Genomic DNA, 17,484 nt, shown 5'->3' on the forward strand with positions numbered 1-17,484 from the left:
TCCTACAGCCACAGCTTTCTACTGGCGTTTTGATAACGTCCAGTGTAAATGAGGCCTTAGGCCCCTTTCACACTGGCTTTCCGATCAAGTCCATCTGTCAGTTTTTTCAGGCGGACCAGATCGGATGCTCCATGCACCCCTATGGAGCGGATGTGACATCTCCGCTGACACATGCTGCTCTCCGATCTGATGTGGTCCGTGAAATCCAGACTGATGGAAACCCTAATTTTTCCATGCATCTGGAGGATTGGATCGAATGAAAACGGACAGGCGGTCTGCTTTCATCCAATCTCCCGTAGAGGAGAGCGGGGATCTGACAGATCTGTCTCTGCAAAGTAAGCGGAGATGGAATGGTCATCCGCCTGCTCAGTGGGGATTGGCGGATCGATCCTCGCTAAGCAAAACAAAGTCTGCCGGGCGGAAAGCACATGTGAAAGGACCCTTAAGTGGTTAATAGCGTAATTTGTTGCAAGGACACAGAGGCCTTGATGCCATAGATCAGGTTATAGGGAAGCAGTTGATACTAGCGCAGGCATGTCATATTCCTGGATGGCTGCCTTATGACACTGGAAGTCCATCCCTCCATCCATCAGGGAAGGAAATCATTAGACATTAGTGTGGACTTTGTGCTGTGCTCTCTGTTCAGGACTTGCAGCTACACACACAGCATGGGGAACCTGGTGTCCCTACAGCTGCCTCCTGCAACAGGTCCACACCTGGTGGGCTGCATGGATGTCATGGTGGGACCTGGCAAAGAGGTGACTACAGGAGGGGGCAGGGTTATGAGAAGCCATGTTGGTGTTGTCACTCGGTAATGAACCGTGTGTTTGTGTCTTTGTGTACAGGGCAGCTTCTTCCGGCTCTTCTACCCCTGCAGTCCCGCTCCAATCCACAAGCAGCCTCCTCCATGGATTCCCGGGCCACAATACCTCGCTGGTTTGATCGGTGTACGCGGCTGGAACAGCAGAATTGCCCAGTATGGAGCGTCAGTAATCGCCGGTAACTAAAAATTCAGGAAGTGTGCACGTTCTTCTCAGCGAATGGCCATGTTTTATATGTGCTAGAGTTCAGAAGAGCGAATTCCAAACATGCCGCCAGGTGGCGCTGCAGGCTATCTTAGAAACTGGATATTCATATCTATTGTATGGGACGTCAGTCTGTTCTGGGCTCCACTGATTAGCATGACATAGCAGGAAATGCAGTGTAGGTTTTGGGAGCCAATATTATTTTTTTTTTTTTTCTAGAATAAATAGATAATGTAGAAAAACTGTTGTATATAAAGGACTTGCAAGGGTGCCCACATCCCAGGTAACTAATAGAAAAAGAAGAAGAAACTCAGTGGGATTTTAACTTCTTGCCGACCACCCACTGTAGTATTACTGCAGCAGGGTGGCTCGGCTGCGCAAAACCACGTAGTACTACGTGATTTTGTGCACGAGGTCCCGGCGTTACCAATTAAAATACGCTTTTTGGGATGTTTTTTTTTTTTTTTTTAGCAAAAAAATGCAGCAGAATACAAATTGGCCTAAACTGATAAAACAATGACATTTTTTTTTTTTTTATTGGGAATGTTTTATAGCAGAAAGTATAAAAATATGTTTTTTTTTTTTCAAAATTGACGCTCTTTTTCTGTTTATAGCGCAAAATCTAAAAACCACAGAGGTGATCAAATACCACCAAAAGAAAGCTATATTTGTGGGAAAAAAGGACATCAACTTATTTGGGTACAGAGTTACATGACCGCGCAATTATCCGTTAAAGTAACGCAGTGCCAAATCGCTAAATATGGCCTGGTCATTAAGGCTGGCCATACACTATACAATTTTCTTGTTCAACTTTCCTTTAGATTTACCAAAACCATATAATATGAGTTCAAACCTGAACACTTTCAATTTGTATGCAATCAGGCAGGCCCTTGCACTACATAGTTGAAGGTAAATCTAAAGGAAATTGAATAAGAAAATTGTATGGTGTATGGCCAGCCTAAGGGGGAAAATCTTCCAGTCCAGAAGTGGTTAAATACACAGGTTCTGTGGCTGGTTAGGTGGTAATTAAACTCACTTGGTGCCTAAGGCTGGCCATACACTATACAATTTTCTTATTCAATTTCCTTTAGATTTACCTTAAACTATGTAGTACAAGGGCCTGCCTGATTGCATACAAATTAAAAGGTTGTAGGCTTGACCCTATATTACATGGTTTTGGTAAATCTAAAGGAAAGTTGAACAAGAAAATTGTATAGTGTATGGCCAGCCTTATCTGCATTACATTAGTCTCAGAACCTGTGTAATTCATATGTGTTCGGGTTTAAAGGGATGAGGTGGTAACACTAATACAGGCTCATGAGCGATTACATGTAGCTGTGGAAGCTGTCAGTGGGGCTTCCAGCATTTAATCGCTGGGAACCCCCACTGGAGTTTCTACATGTAATCACACATGGCTACTTTTGCAAGTGTAAATGGGGCCTTATTCGCTTGTTTGAAAAAATTCCAAAAATATTACAGTGGCCCCATCTGCATATGAGACCCTTTAACCACTTGCCGACCGCCCACAGTATATTTACTGCGGCAGTCAGCCCCGTACAGGCAAGGTGACGTAGTACTACGTCACTCGCCTACGAGCCTCTAGGGGGCGAGGGCGCGCCGCAGGAGGCGCGCTCCCGCCCCCGCTCGTTCCCTGCCATCCCCGCGCATGTGACCGGCGGCTAGAAAATGTCCGCCGGCCACTCACGATCTCCCGCTGGAGAGGGAGAAAGGCAGGCGGCTGATGTAAACAAAGCCGCCTGTCATTCTCCCTGGTGTAACTGCAGAGACTGTACGATCCTGCTTAGTAGGATCGTATGTCTCTGTGGTTACATCACACGCCACGCCCCTTGACAGTTATAATCACGCCCCTAGGGACACACTTAACCCCTTGATCACCAATAAAGTTAACCCCTTTCCTGCCAGTGTCATTTTTACAGTAACAGTGCATATGTATAGCACTGATTACTGTAGTAATGTCACTGGTACCCCCAAAAGTTAAATGTTAGTCAGAGGTCCGATCTGTCCGCCGCAATGTCGCAGTCCCGCAAAAAAAATCGCAGATCGCCGCCATTACTAGTTAAAAAAAAAAACAATAAAAAAGACATAAATCTTTCCCTTAGTTAGTAAATGCAATAACTTTTGCGCAAACCAATCAAAATACACTAATTGCGATTTTTTTTTTACCAAAAATATGTAGCAGAAAACAAATTGGCCTAAAATGGTAAAAAATTTTGATTTTTACATTTTTTTTTGGGGGGGGGGGGGGAATTTCATATAAAAAAAAATGTGAAAAATATTGTTATTTTTTCAAAATTGATGCTTTTTTTTTTGTTTATAGCGCAAAAAATAAAAATCGCACAGGTGATCAAATACCACCAAAGAAAGCCCTGTTTGTGGGAAAAAAAAGGACATCAATTTCATTGGGGTACAGCGTTGCACGACCGCGCAATTGTCCGTTAAAATCACACAGTGCCGAATCGCAAAATGGGCCCTGGTCTTTGAGCAGCCAAATCCTCTGGGGCTTAAGTGGTTAATATGTACCCAGAATTTTAGATTTCAATTGCACCACTCAGGAATAATGGTTTTCTTTAACACTCAGAATGCATAACCTTAAATACATTGAGCACACAGCTAAATACATAGGTGAAATAAAGATAGAAGAGTTGTATTACTTGCTAAAAGAAGTTGTGTTTCTCACAATGTCAATCATAATTCAGAAATGTACACAGCTTTGGCACACAGAACAGCCCTGCCTGACAGATGGAGAGACTTGCTTTTTCAGTGCCTGTTCACACATATGCGATGCAGGAACCCTTCAAATCCACTGCGGGTTCCTGCATCGCACTCGACTCACAGGCAGTTCACACTGCCATATGCGAATCACTGGGGGTGTCAATACAGAGTTAACCACTTAAGCCCCGGAAGATTTTACCCCCTTCCTGACCAGGGCCTATTTTGCGATTCGGTACTGCGTGACTTTAACGGACAATTGCGCGGTCGTGCGACGCTGTACCTAAACGAATTTGACGTCCTTTTTTTCCCACAAACAGAGCTTTCTTTTGGTGGTATTTGATCACCTGTGCGATTTTTTTGATCATGCACTATAAACAAAAAAAGAGCGACAATTTTGCAAAAATAACAATATTTTTCATATTTTTTTATATGAAATTCCCCAAAAAAAAATGTAAAAATCAAAATTTTTTAACATTTTCTTTCGGCCAATTTGTTTTATGCTACATCTGTTTGGTAAAAAAAAATTGCAAAAAGCGTATTTTGATTGGTTTGCGCAAAAGTTATCGCGTTTACTAACAAAGGGAAAGGTTTTTGTTGTTTTTTATTTTAACGCGTAATGGCGGCGATCTGCGATTTTTTTTTTTTTTTGCGGTACTGCCAACATTGCGGCGGACAGGTCGGACCCTTGACTGACATTTATGACACTTTTGGGGTTACCAGTGACATTTCTACAGTAATCAGTGCTTTACATATGCACTGTTACTGTAAAATTACACTGGCAGTGAAGGGGGTTAACTTTTTTTGAGAGGGAGGGGTGGTGTGTGTCCCTAGGGGCGTGATTCTAACTGTGATTGGCTTTGGCTTGAGGTGTAGGAACAGTGATCAACGGTCCTACATAGTAGAACCGTATGATCACTGTTTCTACACAGGGGAGAATGACAGGCGGCTTGTTTACATCAGCCGCCTGCCTTTCTCCCTCTCCACCGACGATCGCCGAGTGACCGGCGGACATCGGGTCCGCCGGTTACACGCGCGGGGGGGTCCGTGACCGCGCGGGAGCGCGCCTTTCGCCGGCGCGAGCGCTCGCTCCCCAGAGCCTCACAGGCTAGTGACGTATATATACGTCACTTTGCCTGTGAGGGGCTGACCGCCGCAGTATATGTACTTGCGGCGGTCGGCAAGTGGGTAATGACACCCCCAGATCAGTTCGCAGTGCTAACTGTCAATTAGGACAGGAATCAGATCACATAGGTTCTGGTGTGGACCAAAAAAAGGGTTCTGTATGACTTTGGTCCAAATGCGATGCAAATTCAGCTATACAATCTGTATGGCTGAATTTGCAACGCACAGACATCGCATGTTATTTGCAGAGCAGTGCACTACGAATTACATGCAATGTCTGACATTGCATAATTGTGAACCGGCACTTACAATTAAAGCCCATTCTGGGCTGAAACATAAATAAAAAAACGTCCCAGTGGGCCCCTGCACTGCAAGGATTACATTTTCATTATGTTTAGGGGGAGATAAGGCTGCAATACTTTATATTACCTCTGATCAAGCTGGCTCAAGTATTGTCCTCCTCCCCCTCACGCACTCTTGGCTGTCCAAGGCCAGACAGCACTTTATTGTCATCATATACAATGCACGGTTATTAACCCTGCATTGTACTTGGAGGAGACAGGAGTGTACCTGCTGCATGGAACACCTTAGAGAGGAGTCTTGGTGGGACTGGATACAGCCCTGGAAGGAGCTGGAGTGAAGAGTGAGAAATAAGGTAAATATTACACCTATGAAGAATAAAGTGTAATGAGCAAGTTTTCTTTTTTTTTTTGCCCAGGATTGGGTTTTAACCCCTTAGAGCCGGCACCTGCTGGCCCTTTGAGAGCTTTAGAATGCCAGGAGGTGGGGGCGGAGCTTATGGTCATGTGACCACCATGATTGGCTGTCAGAGAGGTCACCTGATCGGAAAGCTCCCGTTCACAAGCAGTGAATGGGAGCTCTCAGTTACAGTTAGCTGCAGGTAACTATGCCGGGAGTGCGCAGGGCACGCGCTCTCGGCACAGCCCTTTGAGTGCTATTACGCGCAAATATGCAGCTGCTCTGCGCCAAAGCCCGGCCGCTGAGAGGCCACAAATTTGCTTGCACTTGTCGCAAAGAGGTTAAGTAATACTAAAAGGTTCAGCCCTCAGACTGTGAGTGGACAGTGAAAGGAGAAACAACACACTAATGAGGTAATCTTTCTGTAACCCTGCTGTTTCCTTCTATTACTCTGTTCCTTGCAAGCAAATGTGCACTTCAGCACAAATGATTGGCTTCTTTTGCTGCTTCTCTCTCACCCAGTCTGAGCTCTGTTGTATATGGACGATGTACAGAGGCCGATACCAAAACAAATTCCAATGCCTACAGTGCTGGCATTAAAAATACATTTAATGATGCATTACACATTAATAAGTACAGGAGCTGCATTCATTTGTGTTTTTTTTATATCTATGGAGTTCAACTTTACTATGATCACTTTACTGCTGCTTGGGTGCAAGGGGAGGATGAATATTCTACTACTACTCATGAGTTACTAGTAAAAGGGGTCAAAAACAGCAGGTTCGGCTTTGTATTCCTTTTTTAAACCTTTGAAAACTATATGAAGGAAGAACTTCAGGTACACAATGACATGCATAATGTTTGTAGACCTAGTGAAATATATGCTACATTCGTGTTACATTCTTTAGTGCCTTCTTTTTTCCACCATCAGCAAAGCATCCCAAGGCAATTCAAGTCAGAAAGTAATTTTTTTCTAATTGGCGACGCCACTGAAACATGGTGAATAAAATAATGTATTTTATTCTGGAAACCCCTACTTAAAGTGTTTGTAAAGTCTTGTTTTTTTAAAAAATAATAAACATGTTATAGTTACCTGCTTTTGTGTAGGAGTTTTGCCTGGAGCAGCCCAGATCCTCCTCTTTTCGGGTCCCTCGTCGACACTCCTGGCCCCTCCCTCCTGCCAGGTGCTCCCACAGCAAGCAGTTTGCAATGGGGGCACCCAAGCAGGCACACTCTCGATCAGAGGCTCTGTGTGTCCATTCACGCCCTCTCCATCTCCTAAGTGGCTTCTGCTGCTGCCAAAGAAAATCAGGAGTCCCAGCTGAAGCAAGCCTCTCGTAGACATCGCAGGATCGAGAGGGGGCTCAGGTAAGGATTGGGGGGGGGGGGGCTGCTGCACACAGAAGGTTTTTTACTTTCATTTATACAATGCATGAAGGTAAAAAAAACTTGTACCTTTACAACCACTTTAACCACTTTACCACCGCCCACAGTAATATTACTGCGGCAGAGTGGCTCGTTATCGTCTGACGACGTAGTACTACGTCGTCAGACACTCCCCCTTCTGGGTGGCGCTTGCGCGCCGCCGGAGGCTCGCTCCCGCTGTTTTCAGTCACAGCGGGAGTCGGGCCAGGGGAGGAGCAGCGGCGATCGCTGCCGCTCTTCCCCCGATCGTCGGGGATCTAGTGTGGAGATCCGCCCGCCTGTGAAAACACAAGCGGGCGGATCTCCATAGTGACAGGGAGTGACAGATCGGAGTGTTCAGCATAGCTGGACATCCGATCTGTCCATGACTCACTCAGTCCCCTCCCCCCCCACACGTCAGTAAGCACCAGGCATACATTAACCCCTCCCTCTCCAATAAAATTAACCCCTTCCCTGCCAGTGTCATTTTTACAGTAACAGTGCATATATTTAGCACTGATTACTGCAGTAATGTCACTGGTACCCCCAAAAGTGTAAAAAATGTCAGTCAAGGGTCCGATCTGTCCGCCGCAATGTCGCAGTCCCGCAAAAAAAATCGCAGATCGCCGCCATTACGCGTTAAAAAAAAAAACACCAAAAATGACAGAAATCTTTCCCTTAGTTAGTAAACGCAATAACTTTTGCGCAAACCAATCAAAATACGCTTATTGTGATTTTTTTTTTACCAAACATAGGTAGCAGAAAACAAATTGGCCAAAAATTTTTTAAAAAATTGGTTTTTACATTTTTTTAGGGGGAATTTCATATAAAAAAATGTTAAAAATATTGTTATTTTTTCAAAATAAACGCTCTTTTTTTGTTTATAGCGCAAAAAGTAAAAATCGCACAGGTGATCAAATACCACCAAAAAAAGCTCTGTTTGTGGGAAAAAAAGGACGTAAATTTCGCTTGGGTACGGCGTCGCACGACCACGCAATTGTCAGTTAAAGTCGCACAGCGCCGAATCGCAAAAAGTGGCCTGGACGGAAGACAGCAAAATCCTCCGGTGGTAAAGTGGTTAAAGTCTGACTAATCCCATTAGTGATGCCACTGACCTTTCTGCCCCCAACCATGCAATTTCTTCTCTGGAGCATTTTTAATAAAAGACAAATTCACCTTTAGTGAAGCTTTCCTGAAGCTTTCCTTTACAGCCTAAGTGCAGCCAAAATAAAAAGGACAAGAATCAAAACAATGGGTGTAACTTAGAGTCAGTAGCATACGTCCCTTGTGCTGATGTCTGTTCTGTTAAGTGATCATCCTCCCATCTTCCATTTATAGATTTACTTTTCATTCATAGAAGCTGTAGAATGGCCTCGATGAATGGCGAATCTGGGTGGAAAGGACTGTCATAGTTAGGCCCTCTTGATGAGCGCCTTTGACAGACCCTAAGTTCTTTTAAACCCCTTCTACATATGGAGATTGAGGGTTGGATGTACATGGACAGAGGAAGATTTCACCTAATAGATGAAGCATCAGCACAAGGAGCATATCCTACTTACTGAAAGTTATGTCCCTTGTGCTGATTCATGTGTTTTTATTTTGGTTATACTTAAGCCCCATTAATTCCACCTTCTTTGGTCTCTCAGAGTGTGGCTTACCCAGTTGTGTAACGCATGTGCAGTAATAAAAAAAAGAATCGGCTGCGACTTTAAGTGGAAAAAGGTCTCTGAAATGGGGAAGAACGTTAATTTTATCCCAAAAGGGCTGGACACTGCAAGGGGTGAGAGGGGGATTCAATAAAGGATAACATTACTAAAGTTGAACATGTCCTTTAAGCGTCTACTCCTTAGAAACCATGGTTTCTATACATGGCCAACAAGCCTGAAACAGGCTGCACCATTATAACTCCTCCGCTCTCAGAATACACAGATAGGTACTACAGCTGTTAATTGAGTTGCTTTTATTCGACAGGGCGGTTGAACAGAATTTGATCAGTAGATCGACTTCTGTTCAACTGCAGTTGCCACACTTGGATTGAAACTTGGTTGGTCCCTGTTGAACTGGCCAAAGTTTGATCCATATATGGCCACCTTAATCCATGGTGTATCAAATTAAATAATGTTATTTTCCATTTAATTATTTATGGCACCTCAGAAAAAAAAAATGATAAAATGGAAAACCTACATAATTATGATCATGTTCAGAATCCCTGTCAGGTTATTTATGCTAATGTGACAGCTATGAGGATTCTCTTCACTACCTGTGTACTCTGGGTGTCAGGAGCGCACTAGTCATTCTCCGATGACACTGCAGAGGTACACTGGAGAGCGCAGGCGCGAACGCCCTTTTGTCCATTTAGCAGCAAACAAGCATTCGCCGTTGCGCATGCGTGTGCGTGACGGCCCGTGCCTACAGCCACGCACCCATGCGCGCATGCGCACGCAATAGCTATTACGTTTGGCGCTCAAGTGGCCAATTTAAGGGTAGCAGGTACACTCATGCTTTGCTGTCTTGTCTGCAGCTTCCCCTGTATTCCTGATCCTGAAACCTGCTGTATCCTGATTTATCCCTAATTTACCTCCTGGCTTGTTCTTCACTTCGCTTGTCTGCTCCCAGCCCTGACCTCGGCTTGTCCTGTGACCATCCTTTTGTCTTATACTTGTCTGCTTATCCGCCATTGGATCTGGACTTGTTCACCCCCTGGTGGGGTGACCCTGAGGACCGCAACCTGGTGCTATACACGCAGCGAAATCCATCCTCACCATCAGTGGCTGAAAACCAGTTGGCATTTAGATTTAGCACCTCGGGCTAGCCTGTGTCTTCTGTCAGGTGACTTGTCCGTATCCCTTCCTCTGGATCCTGCGAGGCCACCCTCTGCACATCAGGCTTACTGCCAGCACCTTGACAGTGGGGCAGGAAGAAGGGAAAACGCAAAAGTTTTAGATTTTCCACCATATCTAAAACTACTGGCACAAAAATATGTTGTGCCAATAGAAACCAGTCAGACTCCAGGTCTCATTTTTCTACCACAGGTTAGAAGATGAAGCTTACTCCTGAATAACTAGTTGGAAAAACCTCCTCTTTGAACTCCACTAACCTTCAAAAATCCTGGCCCTCCTGCCTGTATTGCACTGTGTGTCTGACATATGAGAGGAACTAGGTGAGGAATTCCTCTGTGTCACTCTACCAATTCCAAATCTTTCTGCCTTCATATACTTCTTCATCAATAGGGACTAACTACAGCTTGACTATGTTGGTGGATGGGACTCAGAGAGGGCTAAAGTTCCATGGGTTATGGAGCGCTATGCTTGCTATGACCCGAGTGAGGGCAAACCATGCTGGCCACTGGTCAGTCCTACTGTTACAGCTATGTCCAAACTATGGCCCTCCAGCTGTTCAGGAACTGCAATTCCCATCATGCCTAGTCATGTCTGTGAATGTCAGAGATTTACAATTCCCATTGTTTTTTAAGTTTGATACGGTTCAACAAAGTAGACTCGCAGCTGGCAAAGAAGCTGCTGAGTTGGCAGTATTTTACATTATTGTTTGTTATGTGTGTTTCACTTTTTACAGGTAACCCTGAGATACCTGTCACATGGAATGGAGACTTTATGACGGGCAAGGACAGGAAACCGCTTGTTATCTTTTCTCATGGGCTTGGCAGTTTTAGGTAAGCCAACTGTTATGGATAAATTATGTAAATCTTTGGTTATTGTGGTAGAATTGACTCATTTATAGCTATTGAACAGTAGTCTTTTTCTAGCATAGAGATAATATAGTAAACAGCATTTGCCAATTTTGCCTAATGGCCAATTTGGAAGCAGTGCTGTATTAGGCTGTTTTTGGATGGAATTTTGTAGGGCACATTATTAAAGCTCAGTGGAACCCTATGACATTATTACTGTAATGAAAAAAGAAGAATATCCGCGCTTCCCAAAATAAGTAGCAGCCAGCATTAATCACAGAAATGATAAAAAATATAAATAAATAAAATGTAGCGCTTAATAGAGTCCACAGTGAGATATAAGCAGTGGTGTATTTTGGTTTTGTGCTGCCCTAGGCAAGACTAAAATTGGGCACCCCCCTTCCCACTCCTATGTAAATTTGCCCCACTCCTTCCTTTTTAATGGATGTGACTCCCTCCAAAATTAAAGGACTCCAAGTCCCAGCATGAACCCCTGAGAGAGAGAGGGGGGGGTGAGAGAGAGAGAGGGGATGAATGAGAGAGAGAGAGAGAGAGAGAGAGAGAGAGAGGGGGGATGAGAGAGAAAGGGGGGGTGAGAGAGAGAGAGGGAGGGATAAGAGAGGGGGGATGAGAGAGAGGGGGGATGAGAGAGGAGGGGCTGAGAGGGAAAGGAGGGGTGAGAGAGAGAGAGAGGTGAGAGGGAAAGGAGGGGTGAGAGAGGTGAGAGGGAAAGGAGGGGAGAGAGAGAGGGAAAGGAGGGGAGAGAGAGAGAGGGGGGGGAAAGGAGGGGAGAGAGAGAGGGAAAGGAGGGGAGAGAGAGAGGGGGGGGGAGGAGGGGAGAGAGAGAGGGGGGGGAGGAGGGGAGAGAGAGCGGGAGGTAAGGAGGGGGGAGAGAGAGGGGGGGAAGGAGGGGGAGAGAGAGAGGGGGAAATGAGGGGAGAGAGAGAGAGGGGGGAGGGAAAGGAGGGGAGAGAGAGAGGGAAAGGAGGGGAGAGAGAGAGAAGGAAAGGAGGGGAGAGAGAGGGAAAGGAGGGGTGAGAGAGAGAGGGAAAGGAGGGGAGAGAGAGAGGGAAAGGAGGGGAGAGAAAGAGGGGGAGAGAGAGGTGGCTCTAGCAACCAGTGGCCAAAAGAGTCTCAGGTGGAGGGGGGTGTAGTATGGTAAGCAACGGGTTAAGTTGCTGTCTGCAAAATGTTACAATTATGTATATGTCTGGGAGCTGGGTGTGGCTGAAGTTAGTTGCATGCTGATGTGCAGTGAATAAAGAAGCAACCTGTACAAGCCTGTCTGTGTTAATACACTACATTTTGGCGACGAGGATGGCTAGCTTTCTGGATTTACCGGCTATCGGACCGTTTGATGTGTCTGGAGACCACACTAGTCTCTCACAGCGTTGGGACAAGTGGAAGAAGGGATTTCAGCTCTATGTTATAGCCACAGGAGTGACTGCACCTGCTCAGAAGAGAGCCATGCTGCTGCATCTAGCTGGACCTCAAGTTCAGGACATTTTTGAAACCCTGGGAGCAACAGGGGAAGATTCAGACTATGAGACAGCCATGAATAGACTGAGTGAGTACTTTGAGCCAAAGAAAAATATTCCCTATGAAAGATATAAGTTTAGACAGGCTGTGCAAGAACTGGGAGAAACCACAGACAGTTATGTGACTAGGCTGAAATATCTGGCAAAGTCTTGTGATTTTGGGACTGTAACTGAGGAGATAATCAGAGATCAGGTCATAGAGAAATGCACATCTGTGCACCTCCGGAGGAGATTATTGAGAGAACCTAGTCTCACACTTACTAGTCTGCAGGAGATTGCAAGAGCCATTGAACTGTCTGAGCTCCAGGCTCTGCATATTGAAACCAAGGACACTGCATCTGTGAATACAGTCTCCAAACCTACCTATAATAATAGGAATATCTGGAGTAGGAAAGAGAGTTTTCCAAAGAGGACTTTACATATCACCTGCAATAAATGTGGCAGGGCGGGACACACAAGTCAGGACTGCACTGTGGTACAGAATAAAATGTGCTATGCTTGTGGAAAGACAGGTCATTTTGCAGCTGTGTGTAGAAGTACAACCAGAGATAACAAAACCAAAGGACAATCTGCACAAGTAAATGTTATAGCTGAGGATAAAGAGAGTGCTCCTGACTGTGAATTTATATTCTCCCTGTGTTCTCTGCAAGCCGGGACATTAACCATTAAGATTGGAAATACAGATGTGTCAGTGTTGATTGACTCTGGAGCTACATGCAATGTTATGGACTTGGCTTCTTGGCACAGTCTTAATGGCAGAGAAAATCACCTTAAATTGTGTAACACCACTAAACAGATTTATACTTATGGCTCCAGTACACCACTGCAACTTAAAGGCAAATTTTATACCTCTGTTCAAACACATGAGACTGGTCCTCCATTGCAGACCGAATTCTATGTTGTAGATGGCACAGGGTCGCCTCTGCTTGATCGTCAAACCGCAATGGCACTAGGGGTGTTACAGATTGCCCGTGATGTAGGCAGCGCAAGAGTGAATATGGTGTCTCCTGCTATTTCTGCATTGAAAGAGGAATTTAAAGATTGCTTCTCTGGGTTTGGGAAATTAAAGGATTTTCAGTTGGAGCTTCACATTGATCCACATGTAAAGCCTATTGCACAGCCAGTACGCAGACTTCCTTATAGCCTGAGATCACCTGTTGAGCACAAACTGGCAGAGCTGCTAGACCTTGACATTATTGAACCTGTGGAAGGGCCCACTCCGTGGGTATCGCCGTTAGTTGTTGTACCAAAGGGCACAGATATTCGGATTTGTGTGGACATGAGATGTGCTAACCAAGCTGTGCAGAGAGAGAGACATCCAATTCCCACTATTGAAGATGTTCTACATGCAATGAATGGGGCAAGTGTCTTCAGTAAACTGGATTTGAAATGGGGTTATCATCAGATTGAATTGACCCCAGCATCTAGAGTCATCACTACATTTGCAAGCCATAAAGGTCTTTTTAGATACAAGAGGTTGATGTTTGGCGTATCGTCCGCAGCGGAGGCCTATCAACATGTGATTCAGCAAGTGCTACATGGTTGTGAAGGCACGCATAACATTTCTGATGATATAATTGTGTGGGGAACAAACACACAGGAGCACGATGAACGTCTCCGTGCAGTGCTAAATCGCTTGAAGGAGAAAGGGTTAACATTAAATGAGAAGAAATGCACATTTCAAATGAATAAAATGACTTTTATGGGCCATGTGCTGTCTGACAGGGGCATTGGTCCGGAGGACTGTAAAATTAAAGAGGAAGTAAACCCTCCTCAGGAAGTTGTACCTATAGGTAAGCCTATATTAAGGCTTACCTATAGGTACTGTAAATATCTCCTAAACATGCACCGTTTAGGAGATATTTACCTTTAATGCAGCCAGTGACGTCACTGGCGCATGCGCTCTGAAGGAACGGCAGATCGTGCCGTTCCTTCAGAGCCCCGTGCCGTGACCGTCGGCTCCCGCGCGCGTGCGCGGGAGTGACGTCACCGCGGCTCCGGCCAATCAGATGGCCGGATGCCGCGATCCCGGAAGACGGGCGACTATACATGTCGCCCGTCATACAGGTAAGCGGACGGCACGGCGGGGGCTCGTTCTAAGGTAAGTATTTCATAATGAGCTACTATGCGATGCATACTAGCTCATTATGGGTTTCTCTTTCAGGATGTAAAGAAGAGAAAAATTTTTTTTCTCGGTTTACAACCTCTTTAAAGCTGTGTCTGATGCCAGAAATCCTGAAAACCCTGCAGAAGTACGCAGTTTTCTTGGGCTAGTGAATTACTGTGCCAAGTTTATTCCAGATATGGCGACTGTCAGTGAACCTTTGAGAGTGTTGACTCGCAAAGCAGTCCCTTGGAAGTGGGGCTTTTTGGAACAAGGTGCATTTGATGAACTTAAGAGACGGCTGACTTGCGCCACAACTTTGTCTTATTTCAATCCTACTGCACACACCCAAGTTATTGTCGATGCTAGCCCTGTGGGGTTAGGCGCCATCTTGGTTCAGAGACAATGCACAGGCGATTACAGGCCTATTCAGTATGCAAGCAGATCCCTCACTGATGTAGAGAGACGTTATTCTCAGACCGAGAAAGAAGCTTTGGCTGTTGTTTGGGGATGTGAAAGGTTTCACACCTATCTCTACGGCCTTGATTTTGAAATCATCACAGACCACAAGCCTCTGGAAGTGATATATTCGCCACGCTCAAAACCATCTGCCAGAATTGAGAGATGGGTTCTCAGATTGTTACCATATCGCTTTACAGTGCGGTACAGACCTGGACCGACTAATGCGGCAGATGCACTTTCCAGATTGCCTCAGTCTTCTGCACCTGTTCATAACCTGGCAGAAGAGTACATTCGTTTTGTGGCTACTAACGCCATGCCTCAGGCATTGACACCGCGGGAGGTTGAAGAATTGTCATCTGTGGATCCGGAAATTGCTCGGTTGAGAAAATGTGTAAGACAAGGGGTTTGGGTGGATTGTGACCCAAGCTATCACAGAATCAAACAAGAGCTGAGTATTGCAGGACAACTAGTTCTACGTGGCAATCGTATTGTGATGCCTAAAGACTTACGGAAACGTACATTACATTTAGCCCATGAGGGCCATTAAGGCATTGTACGCACCAAACAAAGATTACGTGAGAAAGTCTGGTGGCCAGGAATTGACAAGGATGTGGAACGTTTGGTTTCTTCATGTCGAGCATGTCAGTTGGTGGGCAGCAAACCTAAACCAGAACCAGTAACTCACACTGTTCTACCTGAGGGACCATGGGAAGATTTAGCCATTGATCTGTGCGACATTCCATCTGGACACCATCTTTTAGTTGTTGTGGACTATTATTCAAGGTGGCAAGAGGTGGTAGTTCTCACTAAAGCTACATCATCAACTGTAATTGAGGGGTTGGAGAGCATTTTTGCATCTCATGGGTTGCCTAAACGGATTGTGAGTGATAATGGTGCCCAATTTACGTCTCAGGAATTTCAGGATTATCTGAAATCAAATGCTATTGAACATCATCGTACAACTCCATACTGGCCACAGGCTAACGGGGAAGTGGAACGCCAAAATTGAACCTTGCTGAAAGCTTTGCGGATTGCTCATTTAGAGAGAAGAGACTGGAAAAAGGAACTGTGGCGTTTTCTTTTGGCTTATCGCACAACTCCGCATACTGTCACTGGCGTTAGTCCTGCGGAACTTCTTTGTGGCCGCAAATTCAGGACAAAATTGCCAGACATTGGGGGTCCTCCTACAAGTCAGAAACCTTTTCGGCATATTGATGAGGAAAGGAAGATCCGGGCTGAACAGTATGCAAACCACCGCCGCCATTGTCAACCTAGTGGCCTTCAACAGGGTGATAAGGTGTTGCTTCAAAGTGATCGGTTTAACAAACTGGCTCCGTCCTTTGAACCTGAGCCTTATGTTGTAAAGGAGAAAAGAGGTACTCAAGTGGTTTTAGAGGATTTAGATGGACACACAAAAGTGCGTAATTCCTCATTTGTGAAGAAATTTATTGAGTCAGAAGGTCAAGTATCGGAAGATGGCGAACAGGCAAAGAGTAGTGATGATACTGCCAGTGATCCAGACTTCAATCCACAACCATCCACATCGGAATGGCCAAGAGAAAAACGAGCAACAAATCCACCGGCCTACCTTAAGGACTATGTGTATAGTCAGGAGTTTATAGTTTAAATTTTTAGTTGTTCATCCATGCATTTCGTTAATCTTATTAATACTTTGTGCATGTTATGTTTTATTCAAAGAGAGGAGGGAATGTAGTATGGTAAGCAACGGGTTAAGTTGCTGTCTGCAAAATGTTACAATTATGTATATGTCTGGGAGCTGGGTGTGGCTGAAGTTAGTTGCATGCTGATGTGCAGTGAATAAAGAAGCAACCTGTACAAGCCTGTCTGTGTTAATACACTACAGGGGGGCGGCTTTTTTGCTGCCCCCCTGCAAAGTGCTGCCCTAGGCCTGGGCCTTGTTGGCCTAGGCCAAAATACAGCACTCGATATAACTCCACACTAGGATGGTATGTGAAGAATCCAAAATCACAAAGGACACCTTGACACGTGAAGATGTAACAACGGTAGTGTATAGGATTGGAACAATCAGCACCTCCACCACACAGAAAAAATGATTGGCCTCTTACCAGATCCTAATGATCACTGCTCACACAGTGATCATAAGTGCCTTCACTTATATCTCACTGTGGACTCTATTAAGCGCTGCATTTTATTTATTTATTATTACTGTAATGTAGTCTGACTGTATATACAGTAATACATGGGCACTTTGTGCTTTTTGCTGCAGCAGATGTTAAAATTTTCTCAGCTGAAAGAACATTGGAGAGTCAGACCATCGCTGTCACACAGTGCAGCAGCCTAAATCTCCACTGGTCCAACAACCACCTGCACACGGCTCCAGTCAACATACTCATGCTCTGTGCAGCACTATTCATTGGAGCAGTGCTGGAGACCCAGGTTGCTGAGTTGTCCCCTTTGGAAGACTTTGTCTTCTCTCTTGTTCTGAAGCCAGCTGTAAAGTTTTTGATCTCCCTCATGTTCCGTCTCAGGAACAATGGCCATTAAGGGAAACAGAGAAGGTGATTCTACCTTGCAGCGCCACAGACAGCAATAAAAGCTTAATAGGGGTTCAAAACCTTCCCTACTCTACCTAAAAGTAAAAAGAAAGAGTTGACTATACATACATTTTAATAAAAACTCTGTACTAATACCTCAAAATAGTCAAAAATACACAAAAATTGAAATACCATA

At 45.0% G+C, this 17,484-nt stretch overlaps 1 protein-coding gene across 1 annotated transcript in view; it reads left to right on the plus strand.

Moving 5' to 3' along the window:
* The first annotated feature begins 642 nt into the window (after positions 1 to 642).
* LOC309545916 (platelet-activating factor acetylhydrolase 2, cytoplasmic-like) overlaps positions 643 to 17,484 on the plus strand; it is a 74,310-nt gene continuing 57,468 nt past the window's right edge. Inside the window, exons 1-3 of the mRNA XM_082245339.1 lie at positions 643 to 758; positions 846 to 999; positions 10,557 to 10,653. Of these exons, the coding sequence (XP_082101465.1) occupies positions 669 to 758; positions 846 to 999; positions 10,557 to 10,653 (341 nt within the window). The 5' untranslated portion in view covers positions 643 to 668. The remainder of the gene's footprint in view (positions 759 to 845; positions 1,000 to 10,556; positions 10,654 to 17,484) is intronic.

Source organism: Pelophylax lessonae, assembly GCF_965119305.1.
Source record: "Pelophylax lessonae genome assembly, chromosome: 2".
Taxonomy (NCBI): Eukaryota; Metazoa; Chordata; class Amphibia; order Anura; family Ranidae; genus Pelophylax; species Pelophylax lessonae.